General features: G+C 39.4%; 1 protein-coding gene across 2 annotated transcripts in view; it reads right to left on the reverse strand.

The window, feature by feature from the left end:
- Nucleotides 1–17,470, reverse strand: part of DOCK11 (dedicator of cytokinesis 11) — a 206,918-nt gene that overhangs the window by 44,154 nt on the left and 145,294 nt on the right. For both annotated transcript variants that reach the window (XM_090265104.1, XM_090265103.1), the window contains 5 exons: nucleotides 15,741–15,878; nucleotides 10,818–11,000; nucleotides 8,195–8,308; nucleotides 3,519–3,734; nucleotides 3,375–3,432 (listed from right to left, as the gene is read on the reverse strand). In XM_090265104.1, the coding sequence (XP_090121230.1) occupies nucleotides 3,375–3,432; nucleotides 3,519–3,734; nucleotides 8,195–8,308; nucleotides 10,818–11,000; nucleotides 15,741–15,878 (709 nt within the window). The remainder of the gene's footprint in view (nucleotides 1–3,374; nucleotides 3,433–3,518; nucleotides 3,735–8,194; nucleotides 8,309–10,817; nucleotides 11,001–15,740; nucleotides 15,879–17,470) is intronic.

The raw sequence follows: 17,470 nt of genomic DNA on the forward strand, positions 1-17,470 counted from the left end.
GGCCTTCTTTTCATATTCTTTTTCTCTGTTTTAAAACCATATGTGTACCAAAAGGAGAAAACTAGACTACACCAACTTCAAACAAATGCACTGTTCGAAAAAAATTCAGTATCAAACATAAAGTGTTCATTTAAATATAAGTAAAATGAATCTACATTTTAATCATGATACCATTCATGTTTGGGAAGACTTTTTAGAAAAAGATTCTCCACATGAGTGGTATTAAATGAGGCAATCAGATACTGAGCCTTAGATGTGAAATGAAAGATAAATAGTTACAAGTAGGAATTCTGTAATTAAAAAACAAAACAAAACACAATTGTATTCTCATAGCCAAAACCAGAGTGATGTGACTCCCGCAAGATAGTTTCATTTTGACCTAAGTTTACTTATTTAACTGCCTTAAAGGAAGCAGCTTAGCCATTATGACAGATAGAGATTTCTTTGCAATGTTCATTGCCAATCATTTTTTTATTTATAACACTGCATAAACTCAAAGTGTATGTATTGATTTGATACACACATACATTGCAAAATTAACAGTGTGTTAATCACTACACATAATTAACATTTTAGGGGGGGAGAACATTTAAGATCTACTCTCTCAGCAACTTTCAAGTATATAATACCACTGTTAACTATAATCACTATGGTGTACATTAGGGTCTTCAGAACTTGTCCATCTTACAAGTGGAAGTCTGTACCCTTTGAAGAACATCTCATTTCTCCCAGCCTCTGGTAACCACCATTCTACTCTGGTTTTACAAGTTCGGCTTTTTTAGATTCCACATTAAGTGAGATCATACAGTATTAGTCTTTTGCTGTCTAACTTACTTAGCACAATGCCCTCAAGGTCTATCCATGCTGTCACAAACAGCAGGAATGCCTTTTTTTCGTGGCTGAAGAGTGTTCTGTGTGTATGTATGTGTATGCGCACACACATTTTTACCCATTCACACAGGTCCCTTTCACGTGTTTTTGTGTTCCTAATTAGCCTCCCTTTATTTCAGTTTGAAGAAATTATTTCAGCATTTCCTATAAGGCAGGTCTAGTGATGATAAATTCCTTCAGCTTTTGTTTGCCTTGGAGAGCCTTTATCTGTTCTTCATTTCTGGAAAGCTTTGCTGAATAGAATATTCTTGGTTGGCAGTTTTTCTTCTTTTAGCACTTTGAATATATCATCCCACTCTCTCCTGGCTAAGGTTTCTCCTGAGAAATTTACTGATAGCCTTATGGGAGTTCCCTTATAAATTACAACCTTGTTTTCCCTTGTTGCCTTTAGTTTTTGAGTTTTATTATAATGTGTCTTAGAGATGTTAAGTTTGGGGATCTACGTGCTTCATGAATTTGGATGTCCAAATCATGCCCCAGATTTGGGAGGTTCTCAGCAATTATTTCTTTAAATAAGCTTTCTGTTTCCCTCTCTTCTCCTTACAGGACTCTAATAATCCCATAGATCACATAGGCTTTCTTCACTCTTTTTCATTCTTTCCTCTTTGTTTTACTCTGACTGGATAATTTTAAAGGTCTTCCCTTCTAATTCACAGATTATTTCTTCTGCTTGATCCTGCTGGTAATGTTCTCTATTTCATTTTTCACTTCATTGTGTTCTTCAGCTCAAGAGTTTGTTTGCTTCTTTCTTAATGATTTTTATCTCTGTTTAACCTCATTATGTTCATGTATTGTTTTCCTGATTTCATTGAATTTTCTTCCTATTTTATTGTAACTCAATGAGCTTCCTTAAAACAGCTATTTTGAATTCTTTATTAGGTAAATTATAGATCTCCATGTTTTTGAGTTTGGTTACTGGAAGATTACTGTGATCCTTTGGTGAGGTCATGTTTCCTTCATTTTTCATGTTTCTTGAAGTCTTGCATTGCTGTCTTCACATCTGAAGTGGCAGTCACTTCTGACCTTCTTTACTGACTGACTTAGAGAGAAAAATGCCTTCCAACTGCCCTGCTAGGGAATCCAGGGCTTTCACAGACCTTCTATGGATACATCTGTTCCACACTTCTTGTTCTTTCTTGTGGCAGACTTCTTAAGCTTGTATGCCATCTCCCCATCACGCTACACACTGGGCCAGGTGCCAACAACCTCCCTTCTTGCTTTCCTAAGAGTGATACTAAAGTTCAAGTTTGTGGTCTCTTCTGGCCCACATGTTCTGACTGACTTTTGGCATGTGCTCACCAGTTGTCGGCTAAAGCATGCTTCTGCTACCATCAGGGTGGGAGATGGGTAGTCAAGGCACATGGAGCACTGAGGGTCCTTATGGGCCAGTTGGAGGGATCCATGGGCTAAATGTCCCTAGCAGCTTATTGGTGTGCTTTTTAATAGTGAACAATTGTGTCCCTTTAATGCCCGCTGAGAATCCTACCTGCCACTCTCCCAGTTTCTTCCTGCCCCCACCAGTCATGATGCTCACAAGCATTGGGCCTCTTTGGCAATATTCTGTACAGCTGGGGAAGCAAGGTACCTGCTCACATGCTTTCCCTTTTCCCTGTGGAAGAAACCACAGGAAAGAGGTCTTTCTTGGCACTGAGCTACTCCACCTTGGAGAAGGGGTGACACGACTAAAGTCAAACTGTTCCTCTTACCTTCTCCAAGGCATCTAAACTTATATATATATTCTCCAATGGCATGCTTGAATTTCTCCACTGGACTCCTGGACTTCTACCAAGACTCTCTTGTCCATGGGTGATTATCTAAGACAGTATTATCCAGGGACTGCTAGACTGAAGCTGAGGGGCATAATCCACAGCCAGGACCAAGGTCTGCCTGCTATATTATCTGACGCAGAGGTGGGTAAACATTCCCCCCAAGTCCCTTGGCATGTGGTGCTAGATCCATCCAAAGCTTCAACCAAGGCAATTCTGTCCATGAATGGATGCCAAATTGTTGCTGAGGGTGGATATAAACAAGGGATGTCTTATTTGGCTATCTTGCTGATGTGCTGACTCCCTTTAATGCCAAGGTATTGTTGCATTAAAGTGGCTGTGGAGATAAAATCTATGAGCAGTTGTTGGTGAGTTGTTGGTGAACTTGAGGCAGATGAGGAGAAAGTAAGTGCCTGGTATTATCCAGAGCTTCTCATGAGCCCTGAGAAGAATTTCATTTGTGGCAGACTTCCAGGGAGAAAATAAACATTGGGTATCAGGCTTGGCCCTGTGCTATTTAACTCCTAATGAAAGCAGAAGGCAAAATGAACAATCTAGTTTTTTTAAAGAACAACTTCTGTTAAACACTGAATAAGGCTAAAGGTGAACATATTTTTCAGAGCTCAGTTATATCACATTAGTAGTTGCAAGCCACAAAGATAAAAATTACTGTGCTAACTGAAATTCTCCCCATCTCTAATAACAGAAATGTCTTACTTTTTCGATGAAGAAACTCTGCAACCAAAGCTGCTACGTGAACATAACACATTGCTGCCTGAAAAAGGATGTCAAAGAAAAAAAGTTAGAATGTGCTCCAAGAGTTGGCAGGGTTGTATTTGGAACAAAACCTTAAGTAGTTACCTCTGAAAAATCTCCATTTTTCACATGAATCTTGGCCATGCTATCAAGCCAGGTTTTCCTGAGCTCTGGGGTGCTTGCATAGGACTTGGCTAAGCTATACTGGAGATCAATTAGCATTTCAGGGTCTTTCTCATGCTCCTTCATTTGAGCAGTGGCCATAAGAACAGTACGAATTCTCTTGGTCAAATCTTTGACTTCTGTAGGAAAAGCAGTTGCCTAATTTCAAAACAAAAAAAGACATGTTTATCAATATTATCAATGTGCTTAGTCTAAGCCTCGGCATTCAATCCTAGGAATAACATCCGATTTTTAATCCTTGTTATGGTTCTTGGTATTTGGTCCTTGGCTCTTGGCATGAGACATGTCTAAAGAACTTTAAATTAATTCTTTTTAAAATATCTAGCTCAGGCTTCAGAGGCACTGAACTTGATGGCAGTATGTCCGCAACACCTAAAAGCACAGGTGTTGGAGCCATACTACCTGGCTTTGAACCCCAGCTCCTCCACTGAATTCTAAAGCCATGAGCGCAATCCATGTTCACCTTACTGTGTAATTTTAGTTATAATAGTAACTAAAAATTCACAGTATACTTTATACCAGGCAGTGGTGTAGGTGTTTTACACCTTTTAATTTTACAACAACGCTGTGAGTTAAGTACTATCAGAATTCATTTTACCAATGGAAAACTGAGAGGCACAGCAGTTAAGTAGCTTAGCTAAAATCTCTCAGTTCGTAAGTGGTAGAGACAGAATTTACTCCCAGGTAGTCTGCCTCCAGAGCTAGATATCAGCCCCTCTTGCAAAATGACAAGCACACCCACCCCATCCACCAACTACCTCATACACTAAGGTGAAAACCATAGTACAAAAGTGTCCACTTACACAAATTAGAGGTTACAAAATCAGAACACTTTAAAGACTTTAAAGAGACTATTAACCTCTCTCAACGTGTCGTTTTTGTCTCCCACAACCAGTAAGTTAGTTTGCGCTTTATTATGGCCATTAAGATAGTCATCACTTTCTCTTAATGCCACTGAGTAATCACAAGTATTTGTATGGTTAAAGAAGATGAATAAGGGATGAATATAGGAGTTAGGGAGTTTTCCAATGTGAATATAACCAAGTGCAGAGGAAATCATTTCTAAAAGTGCTTTCTTCTCCTTCCTTTCTTGCCTCCCGGCCATCTCGGGGGCTGCTCTCAGCTGGGGGCCACCCCACACCTGAGGCAGGATAGGTGGTGGCTGCAAAGAGGGTGAAAAAGTCACTGAAATCGATCGGCTCCAGGCTCCACTGGTTACGAAAAGTGGGAAGGACACGCTGGGGTACAAGCGGACTGGGAAGGTAATCGGACAGGGCAAAGCAAAACTGCTCCTCTTCGCCAACAGCTGTCCAGCCTCGAGGAAATCTGAGCTAGAGTTCTATGCCATGTTGGCCAAGACTGGTGCCTGGCACCACCGCGGCAGTAACACTGAATGGGGCACAGTGTGGAAAATACTAGAGTGTGCACACTGGGTGTCACTGATCCAGGTGATCCCGGTATCATTAGAAGCATGCCAGAACACACTGGTGAGAAGTAAATCATGCAAAAATTTTCTTCAATACAACTGACCAGAGCTTGGTTTAAAAACTGATAAAAAGAGTGCCTTTTGACTTCCGGCCAAGATGGAGGCTTAGACGGACACGCTAGGTCTCCCTCTACAACTATAGTGGAATACAACTACTTTAAAACAAAGGATAACTAGAAATTCCAGAAAATAAAGCTACACGGAAGCCCAACATATGAAGTTATAAACCAGCGGTGCCATTTGGGCAGGTAAGAAAGAGTTAAAGAAGGCAAAGCTGTTTGCGGAGCGGCGGGGCGGGGCGGCGAAAAATCCTGGAGGCAATCAAGCCCCTGGCGTGCGCGACTCCGGGCGCTGGGGAGCAGCCGCAGCATCGCCTTGAACAGTGAGGCCCAGGGGGGCGGGAGGACGGATCCCGGTCTCCTAGCTGAATAACTGTGTGAATCCATCTTGGACCCCCGCCCCCACAGAAAGCACCACAGGGCGGCGAAATAGGTCGCGGACAGGCAGGCGCCCGCGGTCGCTGATTTGTGACGCGTACGCAGGCACTGCCCCCTGCCCCCGACAGCCGGCCCAGGAAAACAAAACGCATCTGTCAAAATGTGGCAGACAACTATAGAGATCCCGGTGGTGCAGCTCACCAGGCAGCAGATAGAGAACCTGACAGATGAACAGATAAGAAACCTGTCAGAGGCTCAGTTCTGGGCCATTGTTATCAGGTGGCTTACAGAATTCACAAAAGAGCAGGAAAAAGATATGAAAGAAGCGAAAAACTTTCATAACGAAAGGAACAAAACCACATACGAGACAGATGGTGAGGAATCCAGAGTCCATTTCAACAAACTGGAATATGGAGAAGGAACAAGCAGTCAACCAATGCAGCGAGAGGAAATGGCAAGCAACAATGAGAGGATCAGAAACCTCTGGGACAGCTATAAAAGGCCCAACATAAGAATCATTGGTTTGCCAGAGAATGAGGAAGATGAACTAGAACTTGAAAAATTGAGTGAAAATATAATAAAGGAGAACTTCCCAGACTTGAGGAAGGGAATAGACTTGCAGATCCAGGAAGCAAGGAGAGTTCCCAAGAGACTGGACCCAGGGAGAACCACTCCAAGACACATTATAATCAAAATGTCAAAAATTAAAGATAAAGAGAGAATCTTAAAAGCAGCAAGAGAGAAGAAAAGAATTATGTACAAAGGGGTCCCAATTAGACTATCAGCTGACTTCTCAAGGGAAACCCTACAGACAAGAAGGGACTGGCAAGAAATATTCAAAGTAATGAAAATCCAAAACCTACAACCACGAATACTCTATCCAGCGAAATTGTCATTCAGAATAGAAGGACAGAGAAAGTGTTTCCAGGACAAAATAAAACTGAAAGAGTTCATTAGATCCAAACCACTGTTATATGAGAAGTTAAAGGGACTGGTTTAAAAAACAGAAGCTAGGGAGATGAAACAAAGGCAAACGAAACAGGCAACGAGAGTGGAAAAGGAACTGTGGGTAAGGGAAACATAGTGGGGGGAGGCCAACAGGGAGGGGGAGTGGGGAGAGGGAGGGTGATGATATAGGAATTGGGGATCATGGTAGGAGGGAATGGAATAGACGGAGAGAGGTTGGGAGGAACTGTAAGCACAACTAATGGACATAATCTAAAAGGGGGGGACAACTGGAGGGAGGGGGCCACCGGGTGGGGGGGAGCAGAGGGAAGGGAAAGGGGCACAAATGTAATATTTTAATCAATAAAACACATTAAATCTGGAAAAAAAAAAAGAGTGCCTTTTTTATCCCTTTAAAGTAATACTTATATACATAAACTCCTTTCTTACACATTAGGAGAAAGATTCTATTTACTAGGAGAAAGGCGTATCTTGTTGTGATGGGGTTTATTGGTAGTGACTGACCGATCAAAATAAAATCAAGTCATTTCAGAAGTGAGTCATACAAAAGGATTCCCTATCAAGGAGAGCCAAAACAGACCCCATCTACTTTGGAAAAAGTTGCTAATCCAACTTTTATATAACATGGAATGGAGGAAGGCAACAACTGGTAAAATAAATTTGTCGAGTATGAATAAAAGGTCCTAAATGACAGAAGTTGTTTCTGTGCTCATGGGAGTAGTTGGGACATATATTCAATATTTATCTCCTGGGGAACCAGTAGAACTGGCTAGAAAACAAACTTTCCCAGCTTGAGGACAGCTAGCACCACTCTGTGTTTTTGTTCTTTTTTTCAGGCTAAGCAATGCTCTTGTGGGAATATTTTTTGCTACATAGATTCTACATGTCCCAAACATCAAGAATGCTATGACTGTAAGCTTTATTTTTTTTTCAGATTTTAAATAATATCGTCAAATTATGTTGGGAGATGACCTTTCCCAAGAATGGAGATGATTCCTTTGGGAACAAAAGTCCTTTACTGGCAAAGGACTACTCTTCCCTTGTACACATGCATCACTGAAGATCAGAATATGCTCACTGTGCAATAAAACAACAAAGAAATAGGTTTTAAGCATACAGATGAGAAAGAGGAATGGAGCTCAGGGTCTTTGGGTGTGCCAATGTTTCTAGGGCAAGCCACAATCAGTTAGCAGATGATTCTTAAAACTCATCAAATAATAAATCCTTTCTGTGCTATTCCTCATCTGTTGGCAATGGATCAGGAAGCGATTAGCTGCTCTAAGAAGTGAGATTTTGTGAAATTTCAAACTCACTGCTTAATTAGCAAATATTATAATGAGTTAACTGTTTAGAAAGAAAAGGTCCATTTATTCTCTGAGTAAGTTCAGAAATCAAGTCCAGAGAAAATTCAAATCCTACTTGCTATGACAACTGTGTATACACAGTATAGTCAATCATCCACCCATTCAAGTAATACTATCTGCTATGTGTCAGGTAGTATTCTAGGTGCTAGAGATACAGTGATGTACAAGACAAAGCCTTGACTCATGACACTTACACTCATGGCACTTTCATGACACTTACACTCATGACACTTACATTCTATACACTCTATCTAAAGTCGTGAATCCAGTAAGTTTCACTCTAGTAGTGTAAACTTCCCTGACAGTGAAGGTGGTTCTAATTTATTACTTGAATTGCGAACATACCTTCATAGGTCTGTCACTATTAGCAAAATTATTGATAATGAATAAAGACTCCTGAAATCTTGATCCTCCGCTTAGTGCTACATCAGCTATCAGCTGACTTACAGCAATGATTATCTGTGGGAAGAAGCAAACATTGTTTTTCAGTTATCTTTTGAACAAATGCTATTTTCATCATTATATAAGCCCATAAACATTCACATAAAGTGTTTCAAGATTCTACACAGGTCCACCATAATCTACTTTCTCCAGACACGAAGGGGTTTAAATTCTTCTACAATAGCAACTTCAAAGGTCCCAATTTCGAATTTTATTGGGACTTTTCTTGATTAGATGTGAAATTTTTTTCAAAACCCATAGTACAGCTAGATCCAGAACTGTGTCATAATAATGAACTGAAACAATAGCGGTCATGTCTCCATCTTGAGTAGTTTGCTAGGTAGTAGCTATGGCAAAGTTGGGAATAAGTGACATTTTCTTTGATGGTTTCTCATTCCTTTCCACTGGTCTATTTTATTGTCCCAAACTCCCAACTCTAACACTTCAGTTCCCTTCTTTGTTTCTGACCAGCACCTACCTAGTTTACACTGCAGTATATGTAATAGTCTTTGATGGTGCTTTTTAATCTCTCAGAATATCTTTGAGGAATGCCTAAACGATTCATGCTAAGATGTTAATGGCTGGAAGCTTTACCTCTAGTCTTGGGAAGCAGGATACATTAGGGGCTATGAATGCAGGCTCTAGAATTAAACTGCTTCAGATGTAAATCTTGTCTTTATCGATTATTCACTATGGGGCTTTGGAAAAAATATTTAACCCTTCTGTGCCTCACTTTTCTCATTTGTGATACAGGAAAGATAATACTTGGTTTACAGAACTGCTCTGTGGATTAAAGAGATCATAATCATATTAATGCTCGTTAACCCTTTTTGAGTACTTACTATGTGCTAGACATGGTTCTAAGCCTTCACATTTATTAATTCATTTATATTTGAATAATGGACTTGAGAGAACTGACGCTTTGATCCAGAAGAACAGATCCCAATGGGGAATTTCAGGCATACCGGTACACTAACTGCAGAAATGTTTTGGGGGAAGATGGTTTCAAGTGACACCTGGTATTCAAAAGTAACTCTATAGAAGATTTTTTTAAATTTACTGGAGTGGCGCCGGTTAACAAAATTATACAGGTTTCAAGAATACAACTCTATAGTAAGTCATGCGTACACTATATTGTGTGTTCACTGCCCCAAATCAAGTCTTCTTCTGTCACTATTTCTCCTCCTTCCACTCTCCTCCACCCCCCTACCCCTACCCACCCCCAGCAATCCCCACACTATTGTCCATGTCCATGACTTTTTTCTTTTTGTCTTAATCCCTCCACACATGCACACACCCCTCATATAACATTTTTACAGAAAGAATATACATCCATTCGATTTCCACATAACTGATGACATTTCTAAAAACCTGCTTACAGCTGTTTCCCCATTTATAACCCATCTCTAGAAAACAACTCCAATGGGGCAGACTATGGAAGTGAAGACATAAATGTGACCAAGGATTTCCCATATTAAAAAGAGGTCTATTGCGGGAGAGGAGGTGGGTTGGGTGGGGGAGAAGGGGACAACTGTAATTGAAAAACAAAAAAAAAAAACAAAAACAAAAAAAAAAACAAAAACAAAAAAAAAAAAAAAAAGAGGTCTACTAAGCTAAGAAGTCCAAATTGTGTTTTAGTTCAGAGCTGTTTCATCAAATAAGCAGAAAATATGGAGATGCTGAATAACAACTACCATGTACTAAGCATCTATAATGTGCTAGTCATAGTGCCTAGTACTACACACATTTTTATCCCTCATGATAGCCCTGCAAGGTGAAACATATTTGGCCTTATTTTACAGATGAGGCTAATAGTTAAGACAGACTGACAAACTTGCCGGGACTACACAGTACTGAATAAGTAGCTGAGCTACGATTAAAGCCCAGGTAGATCTGATTTCAAAGCCCATTTTTTCTCTACACCTTGAGACTTCTCTCATTTTTTACTTATGCGGCATGCTGGAGTGTGAAAACTACAAACTGTATTACCTGTTATAGAATATTTAATAACTGTCTGGTTTGTTATTTAATCCTCACAACAATCCTATGAGGTAGGTACAAATGTTTACCACTATTTTACATACGAAGAAACTGAGGCATAGACTAAAGAAGTAACTTGCTCAACGTCACACAGTCTGTTAGTCCTGGAACCTAAACAAGGGTCCTCAGTCTTAACACCTATGCTCCAGAGTAGAGCTGTTCAATAAAAATATAGTGTGAACCATGTATGTAATTTTAAATTGTCTAGTAGCCACATTAAAAAGTAAAGGTACAGGTGAATTTAATATATTTTACATAACACAATATATCCAAAATACCATTTCAACATATTATAAGTATAAAACAATTGAGATATTTAAATCTTTGGTACTCAGTCTTCAAAAACCATATTTATTGCACATTTCAATTCAGACTAGTCACATTTCAAGTGCTAAATGACCACATGCAGCTAACAGCTATTGTATTGGCCTGGGTAGTTCTAGATCTTGATCTAGAGGCTAAACATTGAGCTTCAATTTTCACTGACCTGCAGATGTGTCCTCAAAAAGGTTTTCCTTTTGGTATATTCAAAGTTGTTTCTCATCAGGAGATACAAAAGTGCAGATGCTTCATTCCTGGTTGAGCTAATCTTTGAGGTGCAACACTTTAAAACCTCATAGCAAAATGCAGCACACATGTTTACCCTTCCTTTGAAAAAGGCTGAGGGAAACTAAAGAAAAGGAAAAACATAAATAAGTATCTGAAAACCAAATAATAGAAATCAACCAATCAACTATCAAATACCTACTATATGCCCACCTAAAACTATGCTAGGTGCTTTGAAGATACATGATGAACATAAAACCAGGGCTCTGCTCTAGTTAAAAACATAAAGGCTGGCATGTATCTATGACAGAACAATTCTAGTCAGTATAAGTCACTAAAATGTGAAGTACTGACTATAAATGCTACAGATTGAGAAGAGCTCAGCCCTGTCTGGAGAAAAAGATAAGTAGCTTCTTGACAATAAGAGTTAAGTTAATGAATGAGACTGATGGATCTCAACAGGGCTCTTCAAAGTGGGAAGGACAATCTGCACTGCTTACTCTTATGCTTTATATGTAAGCAGTTCTTTACATTATGAACTTCCAAATGCGGAGAAAATTATAGTGGGGACCTACTCAGCAAGTAAAGTTAATGTTTTAACAAAATGAGGTGTAGATGAAGTATACACACACAAACATATATGTGCTTCCTCTACCCATATACAGTACTAATTAAGATACATTTTTCATAGGGAAAGTAGTGAATATTATCATAACTTTGGTGACAGATGGTTATGAGACTTATTGTGATTACATCTGCAGAATGTGTCAAATCACTGTGCTGCACAGGCCCTGGCTGGTTTAGCTCAGTGGATTGAGCGTCGGCCTGCGAGCTAAGTGTCGCTGGTTCGATCTTCCAGTCAGGGTACATCAGAGAAGGAAAACTCTGACTCCAAAAAACCTCCGCTGCCTTGCGGCATACCTCTTCAGGGGAAAGGCTAAGGGAGTAAACCCCGACAGAAAATCCGGAGCCGGAGTCCCTAAGGCGGTTTGACGTTGTAGTCAACACCGGCAACTCCTGCGGCGCACCTGAACCCAAGCTGTATCGACTCCGTCTTTCCCTTGGACCCTTCAGCTGCGAAGAGAGGGGGGGTCTGCTGCATGGGCAACAGCAGACCCTCCATATTACCCTGCCCAGGCTCTGTAGCTTCAGCGTCATCGCAAGATGTCGATTCAACACGGGAGGAGACAGATACCATGTCACTCCCGAGTCGGACTGCACAGCCATTCTTGGCGGTGCAGATAGACTCTGAAGAAGCTACACCATCGTCTCTCGAGACGGACGGCTGCCGACGACGACTGTGCTGCACACTGAAAGTAATATATTATATGTCAACTATGCTTTAGAAAATGTATTTTGACATAGAAAGGAAGTACAAAAGTGACTATCTAATACTCAGAACAGCAAAGTGGCTGTTACTTTGAGAATATATTCAGTCTGCTTTGTGGAAGGTAAACTATACATATAACTTAGACTTGTTACAATCTGCCATGCTTACATGTCTAGGCAAGCAAGAAGTAAGCTGCTTCAGGGTGTACAATGGATGTTTTGCAGGGAGTGTGAAGCTAGAGGACCAACCTTTTATTTTTATCCACACCTAAGGACATTTTGTCATTGCTTTTAGAGAGAGGAATAAAGAGAGAAACGTCAATGCAGGAGAGAAGTATTGACTGGCTGCCTCCCATATGCTCCTGGACTAGGGATCAGGGATCGAGGATTGAACCCACAACCTAGGTATGTGCCCTGACCAGCAATCAAACCTGCTACCTTTCAGTCACAGGAAGATGCTCCAATCAACTGAGCCGCACTGGCCAGGGCAAGAGGGCCAATCTTTTAAAAACCACTTCTTGGGAATCTTGAATTTAAATCCACGTTGTAGGAATCTATCTTCTTTTTATCATTTTAACACCAAGGGCAATGTTATGCAGATAATGAATGATTATAATAAATGTTTTCTTATTGGCAACCAGGAAATCTCATCAACAGTTTCACCAGATTAAAACAAATCTTGCTGGACAAGATATTCTAGTATGGAAATAAAGGTGTATGGGAGGGCATAGCTGTAATTTTCTTAATTCACTATATTAAGTCTTCCCACCTACATCACTTCTCTACGTGGACAATGGCCAAAATCATCCGTAGTGTCCTAAAACTGTCAATTCCAATGGACTCCTTTTCTCCCAGCTCTTGTTAGACCACTCTGCATCTCATAATAATGTTGACACCTCTTCCCTTTTGCCTTCCATGGTATCCTTCCTCCTTACCTTTCTTTCTACTTCTGTGACTGCTCCCTTTAATCTCCTCTACAGATTTCTCTTCTAACTCCTTCCATGCTATTTTTCTCTACTGTACTACTCTTGACCTGCTTTTTAAAATTTGTTCTTCCTCTATATACACTCCAGGAGAAATTAAATCATTCCCATGGCTTCAATTACCACTCATATGCTGATCATCTTCCTAGTTCACTATGCTTCAGCTAAACTGGGCCTTTCAGTCCCCAGAATTTCTACCTGTTACCTAACTCTGGGCCTTTGCATATGCATGTCCTTCTCCCTAGAGTGTTCTTCCTTTACCTTTTCAAATGGCTGGCTCCTTTTCACAGTACAGGTCTCGTTTTAAAAGTGACAAACCTATCTCGAGTAAAAAAATCTCTCTCACAAATCATTATACTCTATCAGAGCACCTTGGTTCCTTCCTGAACTTATCCTAATTACTATCTCTTTCCCCACCCACACTGGACTGAAAGCTTTTACCATTGTATCTCCAGTACCTACTGCAGTGTTGGGCAGACAGAAGGTATTCAATAAATATAGTATGGATGAATATGTGGACGATGACTCCACATTTAGTTCTCTAACCCAGATCTCTCTCCAGAGCAGAGCGACTGTCAATCCTAGCAGCCATAACTGGATATCCTTTAGGCACCCTAAATTCAACAGGTCCACAAAACAGAATTCATTACCTTTTACCCGAAATGTAGTCTTTATATTTTATATCAGCCACCATGACCCACTAAACAATCACTAAATTGATAACCAAATCCTATAAATTCTATAGCCTCTCCATGTTTATCTGCCTCAGACTCTCCATTTCCATTGCAACTGCCTTACGTTAAGCCCTCATCCCTTATCTAGCCTGTTGCAACAAGTCTTATTGCTTGCTGCCTTTAGTACCATCATCCATCCATCTTCCATACTACTTTAAAAATATATTTTGTTTATTTTTAGAGAGGGGGTGAAGGCGTGAAAAAGAGAGGGAGAGAAGAAACATCAATTGGTTGTCCTTTGCACATCCCCAACCTGGCACCTAGCCCGCAACCCAGGCATGTGCCCTGACTGAGAATCGAACCCAAAACCTCTCGATCCACAGGCCGGCACTCAATCCACCGAGCCACGCCAGCCAGGGCTTCCATACTACTTTTTAAAGATATTTTCTCCTGTACACAACAATTCTCTGTTGATACAAATCTAAATGCATTACTTCAATACTCCCTAATGCCTGAAAGATGAAATCTAACTCCTAAAATGTGTACACATTAATCTGGTCCCCATTTACCTCTTCATTTCAACTAACTCCTAGCTCCACAGCTGCAGAGAAACTTGCTAAATTAGTGTTTCCTCTCCTTCTTTGCCCAACTGCAGTTGTCTGTGTAGATTTCTTTAATTATAACAGTATTTGTGTGAATGCGGATGTGGATGTGGGTGTGTGTATGTGCGCACACGTCCTTCTAATGGAGAATAAGCCCTTGGGCTGTATCCCTGACACAGCACCTAACAGCACTAAGAACCTACCTAGTAACTGTTAAAATTATTTTTGAATCTTCTTCCCTTAGTTTCTCATAAGATTCTTATATTCAACTCAGTTTTCCTTTTATGTCTTTACTCACAAAGTGTATTAAAGAATAGCAATTAAAAAACCCTTCAAATCCACCTAAATTCTATAAAAATTAAATGCAATATGTAATGATGTCTTAGTTATCTTATTATATACATCAATTAATCAATTTTTTAAATCTTGCTGGAGTTATACATACCAGAGGGGAAGGCCTAAACTGTGCCTTTCTGTAATTTTAACTCCATCTTGGTATATGATGCTTGTTACAACATTCAAAAGCTATCAGAAGCAGATCAGAAATAAATCTTTGCTACCTGTTTCAGTCATACTGATTTCTAAAAGCCTAGCCTGAGGTTTTTTGTTTTTTTTTTTTTAATGTGGTAAGTTGCCTGGAAAGTTTACAGCCCACAGAAACAATTAGCACTGAATAGAAGGGCTCATTCATTTGACCACTTATTGAGTGTCTTCCGTTTGCAAGATATTACACAAGACCTCTGGGGTTATAAAATTCAGTGGCTGCTTTCAAAGTATATATACATGAATGCACTAATAGCTTACACATCTTCAGCATAATATTTTATTTTTTAAAGATTTTATTTATTTAGTTTTAGAGAGCGGGTAAGGCAGGTAGAAAGGGAGGGAAAGAAATATTAATGTGAGAGAGAAACATTCATATCAATGGGCTACCTCCCATATGCGCCCAATCCACTGAGCCACACCTGTTAGGACTTCAGTATAATACTTTAGGAAAGGTGGCAAGGCTGTAATATGAAAATGGTACTTTTCAAAGGAGCTTACTGGAAAAGGTCCAGCAATGACAAGGTGAAATAAAAAGCATGTTCTGATTTTAGGAGATTCTTGGTCAGACCCTCTGTATTCGGCTGTTCTGCATCTATATTTACAATGGTAGTACTGACTTAAAGTGTTCAGTAGTTAAGGTTTGTTGATATCACCTCAATGATCCTCTTTCCCCTCTTTTCTACTGGCCATGAAGTAAGCCCACTAACAGCTATAAAGCTTTCTTCCTTACCTTACTAATGAAAGCTCGCAATGAGGCAAATACATGTTTCAGCGACACTTCAGATTGTCCATTTTTAAGAAAAGCAAGATGAATATCAAATACTTTTTTCATTAATGGGTTGTGCCCATCATTATTTAAAAGTTGACTCTACAAAACAGGAAAAAAAACATACTGTAGAAATAGTTTATACCACCCACCCCCCAGAATGAGAGGATGTGACAATACCTGTTATCAATCCACTGTCTGAAAGTTTCAGAAAAATAACAGGTTTAATTTTAAAACATCTGTGTCATCCTTCAACTTGGAAATCTCAAAATACTACATAAACTACATCTATGCTTGATTCTATCATTTTAAGGATAGATGAAAAATTATTCTTCCAATGTAACACACCAAATACAAACTAGTACGGAAAGAGTAATTTTTACTAAACTAAACATTCCTTCTGAATGAAGAAATCAGTAAATTTAAAATGGATACAAGGCAAACAGTCTTTGTATTTCTCTGAGGGAAACCAAATAATGTTAGAATTAAGGAAAACATCAGTCCTATTTTAAAAGTCTATTATCGAATTTCCTTTTCAAAGTATGTTTAGTATAAGATATGTTTAGACACTGGTGAAAAATTAACCCCTCTATGAGTAGAGAAAATAACAGGTATCACAATTGAACAGACCACATAAATTGTTTAAATACTCCTTGTAAAGAGACAGAAATGAAATAACAAATTGTAGAGAAATGTCTACTGGATTGTGAACCTTATAAAAAACCAAAAAAACATTGGTTAACTTCTCCAGCCCTATTCTGCTATCCCATAAAAAAACTAGCAGGTTACAACTTGGCTGACAACAATAACCAAAAACCAAAAGAATACGCAGTTGTGATAAATCTAATGGTAGCGTCGATAGCCAGAATCCATGAATGGTGTTAGGTTTTTCTGGCTGTTTCCTTAGTCTACTTCCAAGCATGGTGTACAGTTAGAAGCACAGACTCTTGTGATAACGGGCCTAGATCTGAATCCTGAGTCTGCCACATACCAGCTCTATGGCATTAACTTCCCTGTGAGCTTCAGTGTGCTCATTTTTCAAGTGGAAATAATAATAGTATCTATATCATGAAGTTATTACGAAGATTGAAATGAGTTCATATTTTTAAGTTTATTAAGGTATAATATACATACCATAAAATTTACCTATTTTAAGTGTACGGTTCAATTCTTTTTAGGACATTTACAGAGTTGTGCAACCATGACAATCCAATTTTACAGCATTTTCATCACCTCAGAAACATCCCTGGTGTCCATGTACGGTCACTCCCCTTTCCCTCCCCTAGCCCCACAATAAAAAACTAAGTTAATATTTATAAAACACTTAGGGTAGTGCCTGACATCTACCAAGAGGCATGTTTGCTAAATAAGCATCTGAATAGGAGGAAGGAATACAATACAGGCTTTGAGACCAAATATCCTTATTTATCGGCACAATGGAAAATGAATTTAGTTGGCTTTTTAACAGAAAAAACAATAGTTCACGAAGGGATTCTGATGCCTATTTCTTATTAGTGCAATATCTAATTTTCAGTTTTCCCTTATGAGCCTCTTTGAAAAGTACAGAAGGGGGAGAAAAGAAAAAAATTATCTGTGGAACTTAGGTGAAAGCAAGCAAGATTTTTCATTTTTTGAGTTCTCTTGCTGATGTCACATTATAGCTATATAGTTTTTACTCTTCAAAGCACTCTCAC

The sequence above is a fragment of the Furipterus horrens genome, unplaced genomic scaffold (genome assembly GCF_987537825.1).
Source record: "Furipterus horrens unplaced genomic scaffold, mFurHor1.1.pri manual_scaffold_17, whole genome shotgun sequence".
Taxonomy (NCBI): domain Eukaryota; kingdom Metazoa; phylum Chordata; class Mammalia; order Chiroptera; family Furipteridae; genus Furipterus; species Furipterus horrens.